Source organism: Triticum aestivum, chromosome 5A (genome assembly GCF_018294505.1).
Source record: "Triticum aestivum cultivar Chinese Spring chromosome 5A, IWGSC CS RefSeq v2.1, whole genome shotgun sequence".
Lineage (NCBI taxonomy): Eukaryota > Viridiplantae > Streptophyta > Magnoliopsida > Poales > Poaceae > Triticum > Triticum aestivum.
Genome location: NC_057806.1, coordinates 549,832,283 through 549,858,526, shown reverse-complemented (window position 1 = coordinate 549,858,526; position 26,244 = coordinate 549,832,283). Strand labels below are relative to the sequence as shown.

At 47.9% G+C, this 26,244-nt stretch overlaps 7 protein-coding genes across 7 annotated transcripts; 3 read left to right on the top strand and 4 right to left on the bottom strand.

Moving 5' to 3' along the window:
* Positions 1 to 11,748: 11,748 nt before the first annotated feature.
* LOC123107628 (auxin-responsive protein SAUR36-like) lies at positions 11,749 to 12,395 on the bottom strand. The gene is made up of 2 exons (XM_044529593.1): positions 12,325 to 12,395; positions 11,749 to 12,257 (listed from the first exon to the last, which is right to left on the bottom strand). The coding sequence occupies exons 1-2, from the start codon at positions 12,393 to 12,395 to the stop codon at positions 11,873 to 11,875; spliced, it is 456 nt and encodes a 151-aa protein (XP_044385528.1). The 3' UTR covers positions 11,749 to 11,872.
* Positions 12,396 to 12,564: 169 nt separating this feature from the next.
* LOC123107627 (auxin-responsive protein SAUR36-like) lies at positions 12,565 to 13,607 on the top strand. The gene has a single exon (XM_044529592.1). It carries the CDS (start codon positions 13,030 to 13,032, stop codon positions 13,489 to 13,491), a length of 462 nt encoding a protein of 153 aa, XP_044385527.1. The 5' UTR covers positions 12,565 to 13,029; the 3' UTR covers positions 13,492 to 13,607.
* Positions 13,608 to 14,744: 1,137 nt separating this feature from the next.
* LOC123107626 (auxin-responsive protein SAUR36-like) lies at positions 14,745 to 15,475 on the bottom strand. The gene has a single exon (XM_044529591.1). It carries the CDS (start codon positions 15,375 to 15,377, stop codon positions 14,922 to 14,924), a length of 456 nt encoding a protein of 151 aa, XP_044385526.1. The 5' UTR covers positions 15,378 to 15,475; the 3' UTR covers positions 14,745 to 14,921.
* A 401-nt stretch (positions 15,476 to 15,876) lies between these two features.
* Positions 15,877 to 16,613, top strand: LOC123107625 (auxin-responsive protein SAUR36-like). The gene has a single exon (XM_044529590.1). It carries the CDS (start codon positions 16,055 to 16,057, stop codon positions 16,514 to 16,516), a length of 462 nt encoding a protein of 153 aa, XP_044385525.1. The 5' UTR covers positions 15,877 to 16,054; the 3' UTR covers positions 16,517 to 16,613.
* A 1,077-nt stretch (positions 16,614 to 17,690) lies between these two features.
* Positions 17,691 to 18,460, bottom strand: LOC123107624 (auxin-responsive protein SAUR36-like). The gene has a single exon (XM_044529589.1). It carries the CDS (start codon positions 18,308 to 18,310, stop codon positions 17,855 to 17,857), a length of 456 nt encoding a protein of 151 aa, XP_044385524.1. The 5' UTR covers positions 18,311 to 18,460; the 3' UTR covers positions 17,691 to 17,854.
* Positions 18,461 to 18,464: 4 nt separating this feature from the next.
* Positions 18,465 to 19,672, top strand: LOC123107623 (auxin-responsive protein SAUR36). Its single transcript, XM_044529588.1, has one exon. It carries the CDS (start codon positions 18,977 to 18,979, stop codon positions 19,436 to 19,438), a length of 462 nt encoding a protein of 153 aa, XP_044385523.1. The 5' UTR covers positions 18,465 to 18,976; the 3' UTR covers positions 19,439 to 19,672.
* Positions 19,673 to 21,917: 2,245 nt separating this feature from the next.
* LOC123107622 (auxin-responsive protein SAUR36-like) lies at positions 21,918 to 22,541 on the bottom strand. The gene has a single exon (XM_044529587.1). It carries the CDS (start codon positions 22,477 to 22,479, stop codon positions 22,054 to 22,056), a length of 426 nt encoding a protein of 141 aa, XP_044385522.1. The 5' UTR covers positions 22,480 to 22,541; the 3' UTR covers positions 21,918 to 22,053.
* Between the last annotated feature and the right edge of the window lie 3,703 nt (positions 22,542 to 26,244).

The window sequence follows — 26,244 nt, the reverse complement described above, 5'->3', positions numbered from 1 at the left end:
TCACAACTTAGGCGAGTGCTTGGACTGCAGCTAAGCCCCCGAGTGAGAGGGTTGCTCTTCACTCGGTAGGATTTTTATAACTTAGGCGAAACGGATTCGCAGCTAAGCCTCCGAGTGGGAGTCTGGCTCACCACTCGGTAGGATTTTGATAACTTAGGCGAAACGGATTCGCGGCTAAGCCTCCGAGTGGGAGTCTGGCTCACCACTCGGTAGGATTTTTACAAACTTAGGCGAAACGGATTCGCAGCTAAGTCACCCACTGAGGGGAATTTCATTGGACAAAAAATAAAAAGTGACAGATATTATGGAGGAACTATGACGCTTATTATTTTGAGGTCCATGAACTACAGAAGTATTTTATTGCAACTCATCCGAGTGATAAAGCTTAAGTGTAAAATGGGCGGAGTAGCTCCGCGTTCCAAGCTCGGGGCTCGTCGATATTATGCTTGACGTTGTAAAGACGGTACGCCCCGTTGTGGAGAACCTTGGTGACGATGAAGGGGCCTTCCCAAGAAGGAGCAAGCTTGTGTGGTTTGTGCTGATCCACTCGGAGAACCAAATCCCCTTCCTGGAAGGCTCGACCTCTCACATTTCGGGCGTGGAAACGCCGCAGATCTTGTTGGTAGATGGTCGACCGGATCAGAGCCATCTCCCTTTCTTCCTCTAAAAGGTCGACTGCGTCCTGCCGCGCTTGTTCAGCTTCTGCTTCGTTGTAGATTTCAACTCGAGGAGCATTGTGGAGAAGATCACTCGGCAAGACTGCTTCAGCTCCATAGACCAAGAAGAATGGAGTTCTTCCGGTCGACCGATTAGGCGTGGTCCGCAGTCCCCAGAGTACAGATGGAAGTTCGTCGACCCAAGCTCCAGCCGCGTGTTTGAGATCACGCATCAGTCGAGGCTTCAGTCCCTTGAGAATCAGTCCATTAGCTCGCTCTGCTTGTCCATTCGACTGCGGATGGGCGACTGATGCGTAGTCGACCCGTGTGCCCTGGGAGTCGCAGAAAGCTCTGAATTCCTCTGAGTCAAAGTTCGACCCATTATCCGTAATGATGCTGTGCGGGACTCCATATCTGAATATTAGTTCCCTGATGAAGCTAACAGCAGTACCGGTGTCAAGGCTCTTGATTGGTTTAGCCTCGATCCACTTGGTGAACTTGTCGACTGCCACCAGTACATGCGTGAAGCCACTTCGTCCTGTTCTCAAAGGACCGATCATGTCCAGCCCCCAAACTGCAAAAGGCCAGACGAGTGGGATGGTCTTCAAAGCTGACGCAGGCTTGTGCGACATATTCGAGTAGAACTGACATCCCTCGCACTTATCTACTATCTCTTTTGCCATCTCATTCGCCTTGGGCCAGTAAAATCCGGCTCGGTATGCTTTGGCCACGATGGTCCGAGAGGACGCATGATGACCACAGGTCCCCGAGTGAATATCATTGAGGATGAGTCGACCTTCTTCTGGTGTTATGCACTTCTGACCGACTCCAGTCGCGCTTTCTCTGTATAATTGTCCTTTGATTACGGTAAAGGCCTTAGATCGACGGACGATCTGTCGAGCCTCTTCCTCATCCTCCGGAAGCTCTTTCCTCAAGATATATGCGACATACGGAATCGTCCAGTCGGGAATGACCACCAAAACCTCCATGATCAAGTCGACCACCGCTGGGACTTCAACTTCAGTCGGATCTGTGGCGCTCTTGGGCTGCGGAGTTTCTTCGGTGAAAGGATCTTCTTTGACTGACGGAGTGTGTATATGCTCCAAGAACACACCACTCGGAATGGCTTCTCTCTTGGAACCTATCTTTGCTAGATCATCAGCTGCTTGATTTTTCAGTCGGGGTATATGATGGAGCTCCAACCCCTCGAACTTCTTCTCCAGCTTCCTCACTGCACTGCAGTATCCAGTCATGGCTGGGCTTCTCACGTCCCACTCTTTCATCACCTGATTGACCACTAAATCCGAGTCGCCATAGACCATTAGGCGACGGACGCCGAGTGAAATGGCCATGCGCAACCCATATAGGAGGGCCTCATATTCTGCCTCATTGTTGGAGGAATCAAAGTGAATCTGGAGCACATATCTGAGCTTATCTCCTCTGGGGGAAACCAGGACAACCCCAGCACCGGAACCATTCAACATCTTAGAGCCATCGAAAAACATGGTCCAATGCTCCGAGTGAACTTCAGTCGGCTGCTGTTGTTCAATCCACTCGGCGAGGAAATCTGCTATCGCCTGGGACTTAATGGCTTTCTTTGCCTCAAACTTGATATCAAGGGGAAGAAGTTCAATCGCCCATTTGGCCACTCGACCAGTTGCATCTCTGTTGTGCAAAATCTCTGATAGTGGAGCGTCGCTGACGACTGTGATGGAATGGTCAGAGAAATAATGAGCAACCTTCTTTGTGGTCATGTATATTCCATACACAAGCTTCTGATAATGAGGATATCTCTGCTTGGATGGAGTCAAGACTTCAGACAAATAATACACTGGGCGCTGAACTTTGAGAGCTTTTCCTTCTTCTTCCCGCTCGACCGTTAGCACAGTACTGACGACTTGTCCTGTGGCTGCGATGTAGAGCAACAGAGGCTCTTTGCTGATTGGAGCAGCAAGCACCGGCTGGGTGGAGAGCAGAGCTTTTAGCTCGGCAAACGCTGCATCAGCTTCTGGAGTCCACTCGAACTTGTCAGCCTTCTTCATCAGTCGGTAAAGAGGCAGTGCCTTTTCACCGAGTCGTGAGATGAATCGACTTAATGCGGCCAAGCATCCAGTAAGCTTCTGGACATCGTGCACTCGCACAGGGCGTTTCATTCGGAGAATAGTGCCAATCTTCTCTGGGTTAGCGTCGATTCCCCGTTCGGAAACGAGAAAACCGAGTAACTTGCCACCAGGAACTCCAAATGTGCACTTTGATGGATTGAGCTTGATATCATACCTTCTGAGGTTGGCAAATGTTTCGGCGAGGTCAGCGAGCAGGTCGGAACCTTTTCGTGACTTGACAACAATATCATCCATATAAGCTTCCACATTCCGACTGATTTGGGTGAGTAGACACTTCTGAATCATTCGCATAAATGTGGCTCCGGCATTCTTGAGGCCGAATGGCATGGTGATATAGCAGAAGCACCCGAATGGAGTGATGAAAGCTGTTTTTACCTCATCGGGCCCGTACAGACGGATCTGGTGGTACCCGGAGTAAGCATCTAAAAAAGACAACCTCTCGCATCCCGCGGTCGAGTCAACAATTTGATCTATGCGAGGGAGAGGAAAGTGATCTTTCGGGCAGGCCCGGTTGATGTGCTTGAAATCAATGCACATTCGGAGCGACTTGTCCTTCTTAGGAACCATGACGACATTAGCGAGCCACTCGGAGTGGTATATCTCTCGGATAAATCCTGCCGCCAACAGTCGAGCCACTTCTTCACCGATGGCCTTTCTCTTCTGGACGGCGGACCGCCGAAGATGCTCTTTGACTGGTTTTGCAGACGAGTCGACTCTTAGGCGATGCTCAGCCAGTCCCCTGGGAACACCTGGCATGTCAGCGGGCTTCCATGCAAAAATGTCCCAGTTCTCACGGAGGAACTGGATGAGCGCTTCTTCCTATTTTGGGTCGAGTGTTGTGGAGATGCGGGTCGGAGCTGCTTCGGGGTCGGTCGGGTGAATGTGAACAGGCTTCGTCTCACCGGACGACTGGAATGCAGACTCTGTGGCGGGCTTCTTGGATCGCAGCAAGTCACTCGGATCTGCGTTTTGCTTGTATTCTTCGAACTCGACCGCTGTCACTTGGGAATCGGCAATCTTGGAGCCCTTCTGAAAGCACTCCTCTGCCTTTTTCCTATCACCGGTGACAGTGATCACACCTTTGGGACCGGGCATCTTCAATTTGAGGTACACGTAACATGGTCGAGCCATGAACCGTGCATAGGCTGGTCTCCCCAAAATGGCATGATATGCACTTTGAAAATCCACGACCTCAAACGTCAACTTTTCTTTGCGAAAATGCTTCGAATCACCAAACACTACGTCCAAAGCTATCTGGCCGAGTGACTCGGCCTTCTTCCCTGGTATAACTCCATGGAAGCTCATGTTACTAGTGCTCAGTCGGGACATCGGAATGCCCATACCTTTCAATGTGTCTGCATATAATAAGTTCAGCCCACTTCCACCATCCATCAGCACCTTTGTCAGTCGAGTGCCTTCGACAACTGGATCGACCACCAAAGCTTGCCTCCCGGGGGTGGCAATATGAGTCGGGTGATCAGATTGGTCGAATGTGATGGGTGTTTGAGACCACTTCAGATAATTTGCCTTTGCTGGGGCAACCATGTTCACCTCTCGGTTAATCACTTTCAGTCGACTTCTGCTTTCCACATCTGCAAAGATCATCAGAGTGGAGTTGATATGCGGATATCCTCCCTCACTGTCCTCTTTGTCTTCGGCCTTGTCCGACTCCTTCTCCTTGTCCTTAGACTGTTTTCCCTGAAACTGCTGGATCAGGAGTCGACATTGGCGAGTGGTGTGCTTTGGGTAAATGATATTCCCCTCTTCATCTTTCTTCGTGTGAATGTGACACGGCATATCCATCACGTCGTTCCCTTCTTTATCCTTTACCTTCTTGGGGTTCCAGGATCCTTTTGGTTTCCCCTTAAACTTTCCTTGAGTCACGGCCAGAGCCTCTCCAGGAGCTGCCGGTTCAGCCTTCCGCTTCTGTTTCCGACTGGTGTTTCCTTTTTCCGACTGACTCGGCTTGTGCTTGCCGCTTCGGAGTCGGTCTTCTTCTTCGCCGTTGGCGTACTTGGTAGCAATCTCCATCATCCGACTCAAGGTCATGTCACCGGTTCGACCAAATTTCAAACTCAGTTCTCTGTTCTTGACGCCGTCTTTGAAGGCGCATACTGCCTGATGATCAGAGACATTTTCCACAGTGTGGTGCAAAGTGATCCACCTCTGAATATACTCTCTGAGAGTCTCATTAGTTTTCTGCACGCAGACTTGCAACTCTGTCAATCCCGCTGGTCGCTTGCAAGTCCCTTCAAACGTTCTGACGAACACTCGGGACAGATCTTCCCAAGTGTAAATGCTGCTAGGAGGTAATTGAGTCAACCATGCCCTGGCAGAACCTTCCAACATGAGGGGCAAATGCTTCATGGCCACCTCGTCGTTCCCACCACCGATCTGAACTGCCACTCGGTAGTCTTCAAGCCAAGTTTCAGGCTTAGACTCACCAGTGAACTTGCTGACTCCTGTTGCCAACCTGAAATTGGGGGGGATAACTGCGGCTCTGATAGCTCTGCTGAAACATTCAGGACCAGAAACATGTACTCGACTGCTCGTGGGTACATCTCTGTCGAGTGCGCCTCGATGGGCTCTGTTCCGGTCGACCAACCCTTGCACGATAATGGATCGCGCGTCGAAGCCTGGCTCTCTGGGGTCAACTGGAACCCTACGCCCTGTACTGTACTGACGCCTATCATCTGGCTGCCGAGGAGCGTAAGACCCACCCCTCGGAGGGGAATAGGGCACTCGACGCCTATCATCTCGGTCGAGTCTGTCGCCATATTGATCTCGCCGATTCTCACGCCCTTCGCGCCGCGGAGGCGATCTGGGGCTGTGAGCCGACTGAACCGTATTCACAGTGACAGATCGACTGTGAATTCTGTTGCGCGACTGAGACACGGCTGAATTCTGATCTCCTGCTGCCCGGAGCAGATCCCTGATCTGCAGCAAACCTCTGCCAGCTTCCGACTGCGAAGGCTGAATGGACTCTGCTATACGGGTCGCAGCTGCTAAATTCTGAATTGGGGTTCGATATACCTGAGTCGGCGGGAAGAGTTGACGTCGACTGGTGTCGGGAACTCGTTGCCGCGCGCGCTCGTCGAGTGCTCGCTGAAGGTTCTCCAGTCGAGTGCGCTCGGCCAAATTGGCCAGACGCGCCTCCTCCAAGGCACGAGCCTCGGGGGTTTCTCCTGCGATGGGAATACGCAGGGGATCCTCGTTCCTGCGGCGAAGCTCTTCTCTTTGCAGAGAGTCGAGTGGCTCGGGCTGGTACTCTTCGTAGTCTCGTGCAGGGTCGCCGCCGTCACCTGCTCCACCACCACGGGCGAAGCCAGGAGGGCTGTGGGGCCCGTCGACCATCAAGATTTCCGCCGCTGGATCACTGCTTCCGCACTCGGATGCAGTCTCTTCGGAGCCAGTCGACTGATCGAACAAGCCGTAGAGAGATTCGTTGGGCTCGATTGCCGCAACTTGTGTAGTGGCCGATTGGCGAGCCACCGCGTGACTCACCCATCGCTGAAGCTCGACCGGCCCGAGCACTTGCGCTGGCGGGAGACCGGGAGGGTGGACGATGGAGGAGCCGACCGATACTGGGTCGACGGTTGCCGTAGCAGAACGCCGCGGACACATGCGCGAAAATGCGTCGCACCGCGGACGGGGAGCGCGTCTACGTCGAGTGGAGCCTCCTGGAGCCATGCGGAGTCGTCGGCGATGAAGGTGAGGGTGCCGAGACGGATCTCTTGACCCTTGACCAAAACTCCAGCAGACACCATGATGAGAGTACTCGGAAGAATCGCAACTTCTCCACAGAATCGCTAAAACACCTGCCCCACGGTGGGCGCCAACTGTCGTGGTTCTAAGCCTGACAGTAGAGTGGGGGGTAGGTATGGAGAGGCAAGGTCCTAGCTATGGAGAGGTTGTAAGCACAAAGGATGTACGAGTTCAGGCCCTTCTCGGAAGAAGTAACAGCCCTACGTCTCGGAGCCCGGAGGCGGTCGAGTGGATTATGAATGTGTGAATTACAAGGTGCCGAACCCCTCTGCCTGTGGAGGGGGGTGGCTTATATAGAGTGCGCCAGGACCCCAGCCAGCCCACGTAGGAGAGGGTTTAAGGTGAGTTAAGTCTGGGGCGTTACTGGTAACGCCCCACATAAAGGCCTTTACTATCATAAAGTCTACTTGATTACAGGCCGTTGCAGTGCAGAGTGCCTCTTGACCTCCTGGTGGTCGAGTGAGTCTTCGTGGTCGAGTCCTTCAGACCAGTCGAGTGAATCCTCGTTGGTCGACTGGAAGGCGACCTCTTCTAAGGATGTCCTGGGGTAAGTTACTTGGATCAGGTCCATGACCCTACCCTAGGTACATAACCCCATCATTATTCGATGCTTCGCTCGTTTGGTTGTGTTTGCTATGTTCTTCTTGCCCCTCGTGAATGCACCAAACTGACCGCTCAGTCTGTTGAGTGTGTCTTCTTAGGCTACAGTGATGAGCATAAGAGCTATCGTTGTTGGGATCCTATTGGTTGTCGGATGCGTATCTCTCGAGATGTGACTTTTGAAGAGTCTCGTCCCTTCTACCAACGCCCATCTTCCTCGACTTTTTCAGTGCAGGATATCTCTTTCCTCACTTTTCCTGACTCACCTATCACCCCCGCCGAGACTGTACCTCTCCGTTCCACTTCCTCTCCTTCTCCACATCTAGTTGATTTGCAGCCACCATCCTCCCCGGTCTCCTCGCCTAGCATGTCACCGGATTCTACAACTTCGTCTCCGGTGACTTCTTCGTCGCCACCCCCTGATTCTACCTTGCCGATTCCTCCTTCTATTATTCCATCTTTTCCTCAGCATTACACTCGTCGTCCACGACCAGTTGATGCCTCTGTGGATGGGTCGTCATCTTCCTCTCAGCCTACTTATGGCTTGCGTTCTCGTCCTCGTCCGCCTGTTGATCGCTTTGGCTTTCCCACCGCTGGTGCTGCTGTTCTTGAGCCGACTTCTTATCGTCAGGCTGTTGTTCATCCTGAATGGCAGTTTGCGATGGCAGAGGAGATTGCTGCTCTTGAACGCACTGGTACCTGGGATCTTGTTTCTCTTCCTCCCAGAGTCCGTCCGATCACTTGTAAGTGGGTCTACAAGGTTAAGACTCGCTCCGATGGTTTTCTTGAGCGTCACAAAGCTCGTCTTGTGGCTCGTGGTTTTCAGCAGGAGCATGGTCATGATTATGACGAGACTTTTGCTCCTGTGGCTCATATGACCACTGTTCGTACACTTCTTGCCGTTGCCTCTGCACGCCACTGGTCTATATCTCAGCTTGATGTTAAGAATGTCTTTCTTAATGGTGAGCTGCGTGAGGAGGTGTACATGCAGCCACCACCTGGGTATTCTGTTCCTGATGGCATGGTATGTCGTCTTCGTCGCTCTCTCTATGGCCTTAAGCAAGCCCCCCGCGCCTGGTTTGAGCGCTTTGCCTCTGTGATCACTGCTGCTGGTTTTTTAGCAAGTGCTCATGATCCAGCATTGTTTATTCACCTTTCTCCTCGTGGTCGGACTCTTCTTCTTCTTTATGTTGATGACATGATCATCACGGGGGATGACCCCGAGTATATTGCCTTTGTAAAGGCCCGTCTTAGTGAGCAGTTTCTTATGTCTGATCTTGGACCTCTTCGCTATTTTCTTGGGATTGAAGTCTCTTCTACCTCTGATGACTTTTTTTATATCCCAGGAAAAGTATATCCATGATCTTCTTGCTCGTGCTGCTCTTACTGATGAGCGCGTTGTTGAGACTCCTATGGAGCTCAATGTTCACCTCCGTGCTACTGATGGTGATCCTCTCCCTGACCCGACGCGTTATCGTCATCTTGTTGGCAGTCTTGTCTATCTAGCTGTCACTCGTCCGGACATCTCTTATCCGGTTCATATACTGAGTCAGTTTGTCTCTGCCCCCACCTCAGTTCATTATAGTCATCTCCTTCGTGTTCTTCGATATCTTCGAGGCACGATCTCTCACCGTCTATTCTTTCCTCGCTCCAGTTCTTTCCAGCTCCAGGCCTATTCAGATGCTACGTGAGCTAGTGATCCTTCTGATCGCCGTTCACTTTCTGCTTACTGTGTTTTTCTTGGTGGTTCTCTCATTGCCTGGAAGACGAAGAAACAGCTTGCAGTTTCCCGTTCGAGTGCCGAGGTTGAGTTGCGAGCAATGGCTCTTTTGACGGCAGAGGTGACTTGGTTACGGTGGTTACTTCAGGATTTTGGTGTTTCTGTCACTACACCGACTCTACTTTTATCTGACAGTACAGGTGCTATCAGCATTGCACGCGATCCTGTGAAGCATGAGCTCACCAAGCATATTGGTGTTGATGCTTTCTATGTGCGGGCTGCTGTGCAGGATCAGGTTATTGCTCTTCAGTATGTGCCTTCCGAGTTACAGTTGGCGGATTTCCTGACGAAGGCTCAGACTAGAGCACAACATGGCTTTTATCTCTCCAAACTCAGTGTTGTTCATCCACCATGAGTTTGAGGGGGGGTGTTAGAGTTATAATATAAGTCATGTACCCCTTTGTATTTATCCCGTTGTATGAGGGGTTTCCTGCATATGTTCCATACTTGTACATGTATATATATATCGGCCTATGACCTCATGAGAATACAAGTTGCTTATTCCTAACAGACATTACCCCAAATCTAGATAAACCCTGTTACTACATTGAAAGGTTCTTTGGCATGAGAATGCTACCTCGATATATGGTAACTTGCCAATTTGCCGCTACCTCAGAAAGCATCCTTCATTCTTGCATGCAACGTTACAACATTTTTTTTACACACCAGCCCTTCCAGAGTTTTACCCTGAGGGTTCATCATTGAAGTCGTTCATGAAACTTCTGCTAATATATCTTGTCTGACTAGTAAACTTACAACAAATTGCTTCTGCATTTATATCTATTAATGAGAGAAGCGTATATGATAAATCATGAAACAACGTAAGAGTTTGGGCGGCTGTTATTTCCTTGAAATAATTACTTCATTACTAAATATAATTTTGTGATTTACTATCATAGAATAGGAGCTAGACATTTGCACTCTGAATCCTGAGGTTAAAGTAAATCGCTTCGTGGCACCCTATGGCCTAATGCTATATAGTTGTAGTTAATAACACTTCATATAATGCAACAAGTTGGTATGATAATATTTAATTTCCATTCTTCGGTGTTGAACTATTTTCAGAAGCAAAATGGAGAACAATGAGGGAAAGCATTATATTCAGCAGCTACAAACTGCAGGCTGCTGGTGCGGCGCTACATGTGGCACCGTACAGCTTGGATATTGGCAAGACATCACTACAGAGTTCAGGAACGCTCTCTCTACTTCCTCTGAAGCATTTCTTCTGATCAAGCAGATGGCATACTCCACCGCTGCATCGAAGGGCAGTGTGATCCTGCTGTCTAATGTAAACCCATATTCCTCCTAGGACATCCTTAGCAGCTCTCCGACGACTGTCATGTCGAGGTACGTCAAGGGGACGTCGAACCGCCTCCCATCGGCCGTGTACATGGCGCAGTGGCCTTTATCTGTGATCGGTGATGTTGTGCAGCATGCTTCGTCATCACTGGAGGGGTTGTTGATCTTTTGCCACTTCCTCACCAACTGAGCAAGTCTCTTGGGATGTATCATGGCCATGCTTGTGTGTTCTTGGTTCTGAGGTATGTAGCTCAGAAATTCTTGATCTGTGAGTTTGATGAAGTAGTGGTGTACTACTAGCTAGCCCATGAATATATAATTATATATGCACAACCATATGACTAATTTGTATTTGGCAGGAGACAAGGCCATGAGCTTGGCGCATGCAATGGTGGCTGTAAAGGGATGTAGCCAGATTCAGATCAGATTTTCTGGGCCATGGCTTTCTGTAGAGGCAAAGATAGTGGACTACTGGCTAGGCACTCAGATGCATACTACAGTAGCATAGTCCTTGATGCTAAACTGGGTATATGCATTTTGCAACCATCTGGGGTCCAGGATTTGTGGATGTGCTCTTTTCTGTTCAGCATTCTGCATCAAGAGATTGGAAAATATGCTGATTCAAAAGCAATCACTTTAATGATCTGCTGACCTATATCCGTGCCATTGTCACAACCGCGTTATCTCAATTAGGCTGCGTTCGGTTCACAGGGAATTGAAGAGGTTTGGCAGGGATTGAGGGGGGATTAGATCTCCTACAAGTCAAATCCCTTCCAAATCCCCTCCAATCCCTGTGGGAAGAGGTGTAACCGAACAAAGCTTTAGGTGACGTGCAGATCTAGCGTAATAGGGGACATGGCATATGGTCCAGGAGCCTTTCATAGGCAGATGTGGAGTTCACTTCACTGCTTTTGGGTGTGTACTTTGCACTTACAGATACAGATGCAGTTGCATGTTAGGTGTTTGTTGGTTTAACAGTGCTTTGATTGCTTCAGATCTGGCAGGTTGCGGGGAAGTTCCATATCTCATTGTCCACCCATGGTCTGCATGGTTTCTAGCATAGCACGTGTCAGCTATTTTCCGGTATCTTTGCATTTAGCTGGGCAGTTGAGGGTTTCTAGTTCACAGCCTTGAATCTGTGCAAGGGCTTGCTATTAGTTCCTGTGATGCGAGTTGCATATTTGTTACTTTATCTTAGATAATGAATCCAACCTTGCCTGATGATTTACTTGTACATCCATGACACAAACATAGCATGAATTTTTTGTTTTGCCAAGCACGAATCTTGATGAGCTTATTCTGCGTGACATACCAGATTTCTGAATGTTTGCAGGTTTGCTGGTCTTGACTCGAGTATGAACAACTTGCAGTAGCCTTTGTCCAAAAGGTCACATTCCATCTCCATCTGCAAATATTTTATCATCAGTTGTCAGTTGAACAACTTTCTTCATAATATTTTGTGTCTGATCAAGGCCATATAAGATATAACTGCATAGAAGAAATTTGTCGACACATACTGCTTAGGTTCTAAAAACTGCGATCATCCATTTATCTTTGCAACAAAGTATATGTATACATTGAAATAACATTGTCTCCAACTACTGTCCATTTTCCTTGGTGTGAGATTCCTATATCTCTGCAGATAGTAATCAGGAGCTGCAGACACCGAAATGCTGGCTAACTTCCAGATGTGGCACCACATGATAATGGCATGGCATCGCCATGGTATTGAGGAACGCGGCCTCCGTCTCTGCGGAGGCGCTTCTCCTGAGCAACCACATGGCGTACTCCATCACCGATGCATCGCAGGGAAGCGTGATTCTGTCACCATCAACGCCTGCGAAGCCGAACTCCTCTTGGGATATCCTTAAGAGCTCACTGAAGACGGTTGTGCCAAGGAACGCAAGCGGCACTTCGAACCTCACGCCGTCGGCAGTGTACATGATGCAGTGGCCCTTACTGGCCACCGACGAGCATGACATGCCGCATGACCCTCCGGTTTCTTCTGTGGACGTTGATAACGACCAGGTGAGCCTCTTCGCATGACATGCCGCATGACCCTCCGGCTTCTTCTGTGGACGTTGATAACGACCAGGTGAGCCTCTTCCTCCCGATAGCCGCCACCCTCTGCCATTTCTTGGCAATCCGAGAGAGGTTCTTGGCACTCATCATGGTAGTTTATTGTGTTTCTGGGAACTGGAGAAATTCTTCTACTAGTTGAAGGTTGGAATGCGTTTGTCTGTGGATGAAGTGTGTTAGGAAGGCATTTAGCCATATATATAGCCCGGGGATAAAGCGGGCGCCCACATATGGTGGAGTGTGTGATGGTTAGGCAGGAGACAATGCCATAGGAATGGTACGTGCGGTGCTGCAATTTTGGAGGTGCTGTGATGTGATCTGGCTCAGGTCTGTTGGGGCCAAGTGTTTGGCACTTGACAGAGCTTGCGCTGGACGTCCTGCCGGCACATCCGTGGTGATAGGTTTGCTAGAGAAATGGCATGAGCACGAGGACCCCATGTGGTTCTCTAGCCACAGACACATTTCAGACATGGATAGTTCTTGGAAATCTCATCAACAACATTGCACGAAGAGCACTCATGGCATTGTCCCCTGCCCAACTCTCTCGCTGATAGCTACACACTTCCATATGCACTGCCCTGAGTCCTTTCTTCCTTCTATAAATCCATGGCCTGCTCAGCACAAACTTCATCTCATCTCAAGCAACATCACAATCTACAACACACCTTCAGACTTCCAGAGCCAAAGTGAAATTTAGCCAGCCGACCAGAACACATCCGACTCAACCATGATCCACCCAAAGAAGCTTGCTCAGCTGGCCAAGAAGTGCCAGCGGATGTTGGTGGCTGGAGCCGGTGCTCGTCGTCGGCATGCCTCGGACATGGCCGATGACGAGTGCTGCAGCACAGTGTCATCTGTGGTTGCCGATGAGGGCCACTGCGTGATGTACACCAACGACGGAACCCGGTTCGAGGTCCCTCTGGCGTACCTCGGGACGTCGGTCTTCATCGAGCTCCTGAGGATGTCCGAGGAGGAGTTTGGCTTCACGAGCGGCAGTGACGGAGGCAGGATCATGCTGCCGTGTGATGCCACTGTGATGGAATATGTCTTGTGCCTGGTCAGGAGAGAGGCCTCTGAGGAGGTTGAGAGGGCGTTCTTGAGCTCCATTGTTGGGCACTGCCACAACTACAATGCTAGCTGCAAGGCACCATCAATGGAACTCGGCCATCATTTTGCTCTTTGTACTTAGCTACTAGCTTAGCTTCTGAAATATTTTTAGTTAGGATTGAGAGGAGCTCTGTAGAGCCTCATGTAAGATCAATGATCACAGGAAATGATACAAAGAGACAAATTTTCCGGGAGAAATTGGATTATTTGACACATCCTTGAAAATAGTTCATATATACTAGTGAAGGAAGTAAGAAAGAAACCATGGACTTTAAACCATGGATTTAAAAATTTATGGTCATCTGGCGCTGCGAAGTGGTTGGGGTGAGAGGATTAGATGGACAATTAACAAATTGCTGTCCCTTTACTAAAAAAAGAACTGTTGTTCCTACCTTGAACTAGAAACGTCGGATTGAGATTGCGTGTCCCAGATGGAGGTAGCTTGAGCAGTTCATAGTTTCTGGTTAGAGGTAGCTAGTAACAGCGGCTACCACCATGTCACTGCCGGAAGTGGCCAATTCTGGATCTTCGTTCCTCATGTGTTGGAGTGCCATGTGTGAGCTGGGCGGATTCTCGTCATCTCACCACACTTGGGTGAAAAGCTATGCGTGGGCTGGGCGGATTTTCGTCAGCTCACCACACTTCGGTGAAAAGCTAGCATCATAGTGGACATGGCACATGATGGTCCAGGAACCTTTCATAGGTAGATGCAGAGTTCACTTCACTGCTTTTGGGTGTGTACTTTGCACTTACAGCTGCAGCTGCATGTTAGGTGTTTGTTGGTTTAACAGTGCTTTGATTGCTTCAGATCTGGCAAGTTCCATATCTCATTGTCCACCCATGGTGTGCATAGTTTCTAGCATAGCATGTGTCAGCCATCTTCCAGGTATCTTCCTTGCATTTAGCTGGGCAGTTGAGGGTTTCTAGGTCACAGCCTTGAATATTTCTTTTGGGGAAGTGAGCATCCTGTGATGCGAGTTGCATATTTTTTTTACTTTATTTTAATAATGAACCCAGCCTTACCTGATGATTTACTTGGACATCCATGACGCAAACATAGCATGAAAATATATTTGCCAAGTACAAATCTTGATGAGCTTATTCTGCATGACAGACCCGATTTCTGAACGCTAGTAGATTTGCTGATCCTGACTTGAGTATAATTTTCGACGAATTTGTCATCGGTTGAACAACTTGCAGTAGCCTGTGTCCGAAAGGTCAACCTCCCTAATCCATCTGCAATGACTTTCCTGCCCAACCTAATCTTTGTTTGTAATAATTTGTGTTTGAGGCCATTTAATTGCAAAGAAGAAATTTGTCGACGTTTACTGCTTAGGTCCTAAAAAACTGTGATCGATCATTTATCTTCGGAACAAAGTATATGCATACATTGAAAGAACAATATCTCTTACTAGGTCCATCTTCCTTGATTGCTTCTTTGCTAGCAAGATCAAAATGCTACACATAAACTGTTTTCCTTGTTCTATTTTCCTGTATCTCTGCAGATGGTAATCAGGAGCTGCATACACCGAATCGCTGGCCAACTCCCAGATGTGGCGCCACATGATAGTGGCATGGCATCACCATGGTGTTGAGAAACGCGGCCTCCATCTCTGTGGAGGCGCTTCTCCTGAGCAAGCACATGGCATACTCCATCACCGATGCGTCGCAGGGCAGAGTGATTCTGCCACCGTCAACACCTGTGAAGCCAAACTCCTCTTGGGATATCCTCAAGAGCTCGCTGAAGACGGTCGTTCCGAGGAACGTAAGAGGCACCTCGAACCTTACACCATCGGCAGTGTACACGACGCAGTGGCCCTTGCCGGCCGCTGTCGAGCACGGCGTGCTGCACGACTCTCCGGCTTCTTCTTTGGACGTTGATGGCGACCAGGTGAGCCTCTTCCTTCCCATAGCCGCCACCCTCTGCCACTTCTTGGCCAGCCGAGCAAGTGTCTTGGCACTCGTCATGGTAGTTTCTTGTGTTTCTGGAACTGGAGAAATTCTTCTGCTAGTGGGAGGTTGGAATGCCTTTGTCTGTAGATGAACTGGTGGTGTTGGGTGTCACTAGCCATGGATTTATAGCTCAAGGGTGAAGGAACACCCACATATGCTGTAGTATGTGATGGTTGGGCAGGAGACAATGCCATGTGTATGGTACGTGCGGTGCTGCAGTTTTGGAGGTGCCGTGATGTGATCTAGATCAGGTCTGCTGGGGCCAAGTGTTTGCCACTTGCCGGAGCTTGGACATCTCGCCTGCACAGCCATGGTGATCTGTTTGCTAGGGAAATGGCACGAGCAAGAGGACCCCATGGGGCTATAGCCACAAGCACATTTCAGACATCGATGGTGGCATGGTGCTTGGAAATCTCATCAAAATCAGTCATCACGTTTGGTGTCTGCAGCTAGTTGCAACAACATCGCACGCAGAGCACTCATGGCATTGCCCCCTGCCCAACTCTTTCGCTGATATCTACACACTAACCACACGTAGATGCACTGCCCTGAGTCCTTTCTTCCTTCTACTATAAATCCATGGCCTGCTCAGCACAAACTTCATCTCATCACAAGCAGCATCACAATCTACAACACACTCCAGAGCCAAAGTGAAATTTAGCCAGCCAGAAACACATATATCCGACTCAACCATGATCCATCCGAAGAAGCTTTCTCAGCTGGCCAAGAAGTGCCAGCTGATGTTGTCGGCCAGAGCCGGTGCCCGCCGTCCGCATGCTTCAGACACGGCCGACGATGAGTGCTGCAGCACAGTGTCATCTGTGGTTGCCGATGAGGGCCACTGCGTGATGTACACCGCCGATGGAACCCGGTTCGAGGTCCCTCTGGCGTACCTTGGGACGACGGTCTTCGCCGAGATCTTAAGAATGTCTGAGGAGGAGTTTGGCTTCGCGAGCGGCAGTGACGGAGGCAGGATTATGCTGCCCTGTGATGCCACTGTGATGGAATATGTCTTGTGCCTGGTCAGGAGAGAGGCCTCTGAGGAGGTTGAGAGGGCGTTCTTGAGCTCCATTGTTGGGCACTGCCACAATTACCATGCTAGCTGCGTGGCACCAGCAATGGGACTTGGCCATCAGTTCGCTCTTTGTACTTAGCTAGCTACTACTTGCTTAGCTTCTGAAATATTTTTAGTTAGGACTGAGAGGAGCTCTATAGAGCCTCATGTAAGATTCAATGATCACAGAAAATGATTTTTTTGAGACAAATTTTCTGGGAGAAATTGGATTATTTGACACATCCTTGAACATAGTTCATATATACTAGTGAAGGAAGTAAGAAAGAAACCGTGGACTTAAAGTTTGTGGTCAGGTTGCTGAAGTCGGTGATGGCGCTGCGAAGGGCATGGGAATGAGAGGATTAGATGGACAGTGAACAAACTGTTGTTCCTTTACTAAAAAAAAGAAGGATGTTCCTACCTCCAACTAGAAACGTCGGATTGAGACTGCGTGTCCCAGATGGAGGTACGTTGAGCAGTTCATAGGTTCTGGTTAGAGGTAGTAACAACGTCTTCCACCATGTCACTGCAATGCGTTGGCTGTGCGGATTCTCGTCAGCTCACCACATTTCTGTGAAAAGCTAGCATCATAGGGGACATGGCACATGATGGTCCAGGAACCTTTCATAGGCAGATGCAGATTTCACTTCACTGCTTTTGGGTGTGTACTTTGCACTTACAGCTGCAGCTGCATGTTAGGCGTTTGTTGGTTTAACAGTTCTTTGATTGCTTCAAATCTGGCAAGTTCCATATCTCATTGTCCACCCATGGTCTGCATAGTTTCTAGCATAGCATGTGTCCACCATCTTTTGCTATCTTCCTTGCATTTAGCTGGGCAGTTGAGGGTTTCTAGGTCACAGCCTTGAAAATTTCTTTTGGGGAAGTGAGCATCGTGTGATGCGAGTTGCATATTTGTTACTTTATTTTAGATAATGAACCCAGCCTTACCTGATGATTTACTTGGACATCCATGACACAAACATAGCATGAAAATTTATTTGCCAAGTACAAACCTTGGTGAGCTTATTCTGCATGACAGACCCGATTTCTGAACGCTTGTAGGTTTGCTGGTCCTGACTTGAGTATAATTTTCGACGAATTTGTCATCGGTTGAACAACTTGCAGTAGCCTTTATCCAAAAGGTCAACCTCCCTAATCCATCTGCAATGACTTTCCTGCCCAACCTAATCTTTCTTTGTAATAATTTCTGTTTGAGGCCATTTAATTGCAAAGAAGAAATTTGTCGACAGTTACTGCTTAGGTCCTAAAAAAACTGTGATCAATCATTTATCTTCGGAACAAAGTATATGCATACATTGAAAGAACAATATCTCTAACTAGGTCCATCTTCCTTGATTGCTTCTTTGCTAGCAAGATCAAAATGCTACACATAAACTGTTTTCCTTGTTCTATTTTCCTGTATCTCTGCAGATGGTAATCAGGAGCTGCATACACTGAATCGCTGGCCAACTCCCAGATGTGGCGCCACATGATAGTGGCATGGCATCACCATGGTGTTGAGGAACGCGGCCTCCATCTCTGCGGAGGCGCTTCTCCTTAGCAAGCACATGGCATACTCCATCACCGATGCGTCACAGGGCAGCGTGATTCTGCCACCGTCAATGCCTGAGAAGCCGAACTCCTCTTGGGATATCCTCAAGAGCTCGCCGAAGACGGTCGTTCCGAGGAACGCAAGAGGCACCTCGAACCTTACACCATCGGCAGTGTACACGACACAGTGGCCCTTGCTGGCCACTGTCGAGCACGGCGTGCTGCACGACTCTCCGGCTTCTTCTTTGGACGTTGATGGCGACCAGGTGAGCCTCTTCCTCCCCATAGCCGCCACCCTCTGCCACTTCTTGGCCAGCCGAGCAAGTGTCTTGGCACTCATCATGGTAGTTTCTTGTGTTTCTGGAACTGGAGAAATTCTTCTGCTAGTGGGAGGTTGGAATGCCTTTGTCTGTGGATGAACTGATGGTGTTGGGTGTCACTAGCCATGGATTTATAGCTCAATGGTGAAGGAGCACCCACATATGGTGTAGTGTGTGATGGTTGGTGCGCTGCTGCAGTTTTGGAGGTGCCGTGATGTGATCTAGATCAGGTCTCCCTGGGGCCAAGTGTTTGCCACTTGCCAGAGCTTGCGATGGACGTCTCGCCTGGACATCCATGCTGATCGGTTTGCTAGAGAAATGGCACGAGCACGAGGACCCCATGGGGCTCTCTAGCCACAAACATATTTCAGACATGGATGGTGGCATGGCGCTTGGAAATCTAATCAAAGTCATTCATCACATTTTCTACAGCTACTTCCACCAACATTGCACACAGAGCACTTGTAGCATTGTCCCCTGCCCAACGCTCCCGCTGATAGTTACACACAACCTACACGCATATGCACTGCCCCGAGCCCTCCCTTCGTTGTTCATTCTACTATAAATCCATGGCCTACTGAACACAGACTTCATCTCATCTGCAAGCAACATCACAGTCTACAACACACCTTCAGACTTTCAGAGCCAAAGTGAAATTTAGCCAGCCAGGAACACATCAGACTAAAACCATGATCCATCCAAAGAAGCTTGCTCAGCTGGCCAAGAAGTGCCAGCGGATGTTGGCGGCCAGAACCAGTGCCCGCCGTCGGCATGCCTCAGACACAGCCGCTGACGAGTGCTGCAGCACAGTATCATCTGTGGTTGCTGATGAGGGCCATTGTGTGGTGTACACTGCCGACGGAACCCGGTTCGAGGTCCCTCTGGCGTACCTCAGGACGACGGTCTTCTCTGAGCTCCTGAGGATGTCCGAGGAGGAGTTTGGCTTCGCGAATGGCAGTGACGGAGGCAGGATCATGCTGCCCTGCGATGCCGCTGTGATGGAGTATGTCTTGTGCCTGGTCAGGAGAGAGGCCTCTGAGGAGGTGGAGAAGGCTTTCTTGGGCTCTATTGCTGGGCACTGCCACAGCTACAATGCTAGCTGCATGGCTCCATCAATGGGAATCAGCCATCAATTTGCCCTTTGTACTTAGCTACTAGCTTAGCTTCTGAAATAGTGTGTTGGTTAGGACTGAGAAATGCTTTATATAGTTCTATGTAAGATCGATTATCACCGGAAATGATACAAAAGTTTCTCGACTTTCTGGGAGAAATTTGATTATTTGACACATCCTTTAACATTCTGCTCAAAGTTCGTGAGGGTGAATTGTGGGTGCAGCTGCTAAAAGCAGGGGATGTGAATGATGGAACTCGGCAACAATGCCGGCGAAGGGGAGAGATGAACGATGAACGAACTGCCTTCCCTACCTCTAGCAAGGACTATCGGATTGAGAACTTGACTGTGAGCCCGTTTATAAGATTTTGCAGAGAACGCGCTCCATGTAGACCTGCCTCTACTGCCTCGGAGATGGATGCTTCCACCACCGCTGGCGTGTGATGTCCGATGCGCAGCTAGCGTCTGCGTGCGTGTGCTCGGTGGCGTCTTGCTTGCTTGAGCACCTCCTCCATACTCCGGTGAGAATTCCAGACTGGATTAATCTCTCCAATCGGTACCAAAGTAATCAAATTTGGTTAGGTTAGATCTTTAGTTACAGGAAAGATGAGCAAGTTGGTCTGCTTTATGTAATTCAAGAAAGCAAATAATTCAGGTTTCATTTGGATATAAAGTGTTCACCTTCCTGAAGAAATCAGGATATCATACATATTGTGATACTCTGCTTTTTATCTTCTGTCTTGTATGCATTACCCAAATATGGAGTAGTAGATACACACTGAAGATGAATGTATTGTGCAATCACATGATTTTTACTGGCATATAAAAGAGGGCATCTGTTCATTATTTTTGTATGCAAAATTGACTGAAGGTGCTGGGTTAACAGGTTTCTGCTACATTCGTTACGGCTTGCAAGACTGGAAAGGCTTTACAAGTGGCAGCAAGAAGAATGCTAATGATTTCATCAACATTAAGAAAATGCACAGTTTTAGTTTTCCTTCTATCCATGTGAAAACTACTTTGCTAACTAATACCACACAGATAAACACTAGGAGCTGCGAACAGCCACAACAGCCAGAGATGGTGCCACACAGATTGCATAGTGGCATGGCATCACTATGGAGCTCAAGAATGCCTTCTCGACCTCCACTGAAGCATTTCTTCCAAGCAAGTACATCATGTATTTTATCTCTGTGGCATCGCATGGCAAGGTGATCCTACCATTGCAAGTGATGACACTAAACTCCTCCAGAGACATAAGGAGGAGCTCTCTGAAGATCATTGTGCCGAGGTATGCCAATGGCACCTCGAACCGCCTCTTGTCAGTTGTGTACATGACACAGTGGTCCTTGCCTGCCACTGCCATTGACCACCCTTCGGCTTCTTTTTTCGCCGTCATGGTAAGCTGCTTCCTGCTGAGGTATGCTACCCTTTGCCACTTCTTTGCTAGTTGAGCAATTCTCTTGGCACTGACCATGTTCGGTCCTTCTGAAAGGTGGAAACCGGAGACTCAACTTGAGTTGCAATGCTTTGTTTGTGGTGAAGCAATGCTGTTTGGAGGTCACTGAACCAAGATTTTGTAGCTAGAGCCGGAAGGGAAGTAGGACACTGTCAAGTGTCATTGATATTTGGTAAGGGGACAACGCCATGAGTCTGGTACGTGCAATGTCGCAAGCAGATCAGGGCAATGTTATTGAGATTGGATATTGATTTGAGCCAACTATTTGGTGCGTGCCGGGTACATCACCAGGCACCGCCACTGACATGTTTAGTGGATTAGCAGCACGAGGACCCCATGCAAACTGGGTTCAACGCATGAGCGTCAGTTTCTTGCAATAATATATTGGCAGACAAGACTTCTGGTTGCGACGGGGAAATCTAGCCAGCATGTTCAGTTGCCAATAGTCTTCCTTTAGTTTAGCAGATGAGAAACTGGCTTAGTTGGATTAGTAATTTAGCGTGTTCTTAACATTTTGATTAGGTGTGGAAGGGATAGTATTAGTTGACGTAACACACACAACTCTCTGAACACTATCATAACTCAGTCCTGTTGATGGCCTACCTGATTTGTAGCATTGCATGTGGAAGCCATCCCTTTGCTTCTTCTCCGCACTTTCCTTTGGGCCTTCAGTTAGCTGCATGTGTGAACTGAATAACAGGCATCGACTATATCTTGCACCGACACTACCTTCTGTAAAGTTTTGTGGGTAGGACATTCAATTTTTCAGTAACAGTAAACTATCAATTTGTTTTACCCCCAAAAATGAATCTGCCCCCTAAATACTTGTGGAGTGAACCCTGGTTCCCGTTCCATTTTGTGATTTTTACCTACTTCATTGCTTATTTTGTTGATGGTGTTGTATTTATTTTCCACTGGACTAGATGATAGATTGCATGGAGAATTGTGGCGTATTCTCTGTGCAGCAGGATTAAACTATCGACATCTAAAAGTAGTCACAACCATTGTTGGTCCATTGTGGAGTTGTATGAAACTAAAATTTAAGAGAAGAATGCCCCAGAGTACTGCTTTGTTTCTTTAATGATCAGATTGCTATACATACAATTTTCCTGCTCCTATTGCCTGTTATCTTACTATCTTACACTGTCCAGGCAAACTACACAAGAAAAAAGACATCATCAGGGCCTCTTCAGAAGCTACAAACAGCAAATCTGTTGGCTGGCTCCAACAGTAGGCATTGCACAGCCAGTGTAGTGGCAAGGCGTCACCATGGATCTCAGCAACGCACTCTCGACCTCGGCGGAGGCGTTTCTCCTGAGCAAGCACATGACATACTCCATCACTGCCGCATCGCAAGGCAGTGTGATTTTTCCATCGCTTGCAAAGCCAAACTCCTCCTGAGACATCCTCAGGAGCTCGCCGAAGACCGTCGTGCTGAGGTACTCCAAGGGTACCTCGAAACGCCTCCCCTCGGCCGTGTACATGACACAGTGGCCCTTGGCTGGCACAGAACTGCAGCAGTCGTGATCTTCTTTGGCTGATACCGTGAGCCTCTTCCTCCCAAGTGCTTCCACCCTCTGCCACTTCTTTGCCAGTTGAGCAAGTCTCTTGGCACCAGCCATGGTTGGTTCTTGGTCCTTGTGAGAATTTCAAGGAGTGAGCTATGGATGTTGAAATTCTTAGTTGGTGGATGAGCTGATGAAGTGTGATACTGAGCCGGCAGCTTACTGAATTTATAGGCAAGGTGGCGAGGGGAAGGACATTGTGATGGTGAAGTGGAGCTATCATTGAGAAAGGTTGGCAAGGCACAAGGCCATGGGATCAGCACATGCAGTGCTGCAGCATATGATTAGTTTGGACAAGGCCATGGGATCAAATGATTTGCGTATGCCGGAGCCTATTGTCATAACCGGTAGGCATTGGTCTGCTTTCTTATCATCGTGGCCATACCGTACCGCATAGCGAACAAGAGGCGTGTCGAGAACGTGGCTATTGGCAATGTGCAAGGAGTCGGGGGGACAGCGATCGGTTCCAACTTGAGGGATTGAACAATTTCGGTGGGCACCGATTGGTTCCACTCTAGCTAGCTAGGCGCTTGTGGTGACAGTTAATTACCTGAAGCTGTGATGTGAGTCGTTCATGCACCCATATCGATCAGTCTGTTCTTTGTGAAGATTTAGTCAGAAAGCTCGTGGTCGGCCTAGCACATGATCTGTTTGATCTCCGGCAACTCACATCACATGCATGGTACCTCTTGGGTACAGTAGTACATACATGAAGCAAACTTGTTGTGAAGACTGAAGCCACCTTTGTGTCCTCTGAAAAGTGGCAGATATATCACATTTCCATGCCGAAGCAGGCAGATGTATCTTATGCGTGTTGGGTTCCGTATAAAATGCATGCATAACGATTTGAATGCCCGTTGTAGTTGGGTTTCTCACACACAAGTATTTGGACTCAGTTCAGAATGATCCAGAAGAGAAAAACTCTACTCCAGTTCTCTAATTAGGACACTCCTGGAAAAGTACACCATTGAGTTGCCCTGCTTTCTCCAATCTTTTTGGTTGGTTGTGAACCTGTATACATTTTTTGAGATGTCTTTGGGCTCTCTTTCCTGGAGATTTGACTGCTTGGCTTAATTAGCTTGCGACAGATGGTGCAAGAGGACTGATGTGTTCCAATGTCTGAATTTGTAGGCTCTGGAAAAGCTGGGATCCTGGTGAAGTGATTTGGGGTTAGTCAGCACGCAACGTGCAATGCTGCGTGCGTTGTGATGAGGTTTCTGACAGAAAAGTGTAGAGCCGTCTCTAGCCAGTGTGTGGACAGGCAATGTGGTTCCAATGAAGCACGCGTCCTAATTAAGCTGTCCAGTATGCATTGCAACACACGCTAATTTGATCTCTCCACACGCCCAGACACTGCTACACATTTTCCTTTTTGGGAAAAATCTCGCCAAATTTAACTTTATCGCTTCGGCTAGCCTAGCACTGAAGTCGGCACGCGCCCGAACTCCCTATCGCTCCACCTCTGTGAGCAGAGCACATGACGGCGGCTTCCTGCTTGCTCTCTTGGCCAGCTGCGTCGCATGCGCACCGGGGGCTTGCGTGCTGCGACTATTGTGGTGCATGACCAAGAGAGGGAGGAGACCGCTATTGTGGTCACCCCGCAAATTTATTATTTTGGCATTTTTCATCAAGGGCATATAGATAGCCATACATATATAGCAGGTTGTTTATATTCAGAAAGAAAGACAAAAACAGTAACAGTTTACATATCAGGTTGGGTTTGTGTATGCTTTTTCTGTTGTGGTCCTTGGAGTGCTTTCTTTAGCTTGGCAGTTGCTATGACATGGAATTGAGTTATAATTTTGGGATATGAAAACAAGTAAATGTGCCTGGCTAGGTCCACTTGCATGCTCAGTGTATTTTGTTTGCATTTCTCCCCTGCATGGAAAATATAGATTTCATGTCAGGCTGGGAAATTACATTTTGTTTGTGTCGCCCATTAGGTCCAGGACTGATAGGGTGTCACTTTTACAGTTTGAGCAATACTGAACAACATACAGGTTGTGCAGGTACTTCTGTTTGCAAATTTGCTGCATGGTCTGACAAAAAATAGTACTGGTAGTGAAGTGTCATTTATACATAAACTTCGAGGCGACTGTGCAGCATCAACTTGGTTTTACTGGAAATTCGTTGTTCATCTGTAGGACAATGATCTCCTTTTGTTGCGTAGTAATTTCGATGATTTATTTATATAAGTTTGTATGAACACACAAGCAATTTGAACCATTCTGAACGAACCAGTGATTAATGAATTTAGATCACCTTTGTACGTCCCTGTTTTTTGATTTAGATTTGAGGGAAAATATGCTCTGAATTTTTGACACCAATACTAGCATGGGTCCGAAGTAATCAGTCATTGTGATGAACATACCACTGAATATGTTAATAAGATTTCTACTACACCACAGACTATGCATTTGTAGTAAGATAAAGTAACAGACTGAACCGATTTAGACTTGCTCAGTTAGTGGTCGCTGACTTGTGATGGATGAACTTATTTTGATTGGTTCTGCAGGTCTCCCTTTTTTGATAAAATTTGTTATTATTATTATTTTTAAACGAGGCAAAAGACTTGCCATTTCATTGATTAAGAGAGAGTAAGAATTGCCAGGTTAATTTGCGGAAAACCGGGCTAAAACCGATACAACTCAGCCCAGAAAATGGACACCACCGGCCAACCTGGCCACATGCCAACAGATGGCCATACGCGCCAACGAACGACAGCTTCGACTTTGACGACAATCTTTGCGAGGGAAATATGCAGGGCTTGCGCCGACCGAGTCCTCCGCGAATGACCGCCGAGTGCCTGTCATCGTCACCACTTGGACACAATCCACCGCGGTTTCGACTCCAATACAACCAAGCAACCACGGAAGAGCACATCGGACACGCCGGACAAAATTTGTTATTATTAGGATTTAGGCAAGGTACCACCTTCCAATGTGTGCTTGTGTGTCTTTGGCAAAATTTATCATATTGGTATTGTTTTGACCGAGTATGCTGGCTGGAACTCAAGGCAATTAAGTTTCTTAAGGTTAGCCAATTAACTCTCTCCTTGGACCTTCTAATAATTTTACTAAATTTCGTTTGTTTGCATCATCCCAGCAGTTATCTCTTTATTCTGATGGGTTAATTGTTGACTGGTTGTAAATTTTCATTGTTAACAAGGATTCAGTAATGCAACCTAGCTTCCTAAGAACTTACTTCCGTTACCCGCAAAAAAAAACCCTTACTTCCGTTTTCCAAAAAAATAATCACTTTTACGGGAGTGATTCATTTTTGGCCTACTTTTTATGGCCTTGGGCCTCGCGTGCTGCTTCAGGAGTAAAATACATATACAGCTTGAGGCAGATAGCAGAGAGCAGTCCAGCGGTAAGAGTTGGTATTTGTTTTAATATATATGCTAGGAAATATGCCCGTGCTTCGCAACGGGAGAAAAATAATTAAATTATGCATATGTGGTAGAGATAAAAAAAAGTATGAAACATATGCCAGAATGAGATAAGGACTTCTAAAATGTGATTTAACAAACTACGTCCGAATCATGTCACAATGAGATAAGGAACTTTTAGAAAGTCATTTCAAAAGCTAAAAATGTGATGGTGCCATCACGATTTGACCTAACGCCGCGATGTTTACCATGACCAACAAAACTGTGATATCATGATAAATATAGATGTCTGCCACCAAAAAAATATATAGATGTGTATGGAGGCAAATTAGACATTTAGTCATTTTCATATAACTTACAAAAACTAACACATAGGAAGATGTGTCAATTTTTTGGGGCTCAACCCTGAACAGAACACAGAAACCGTTTTT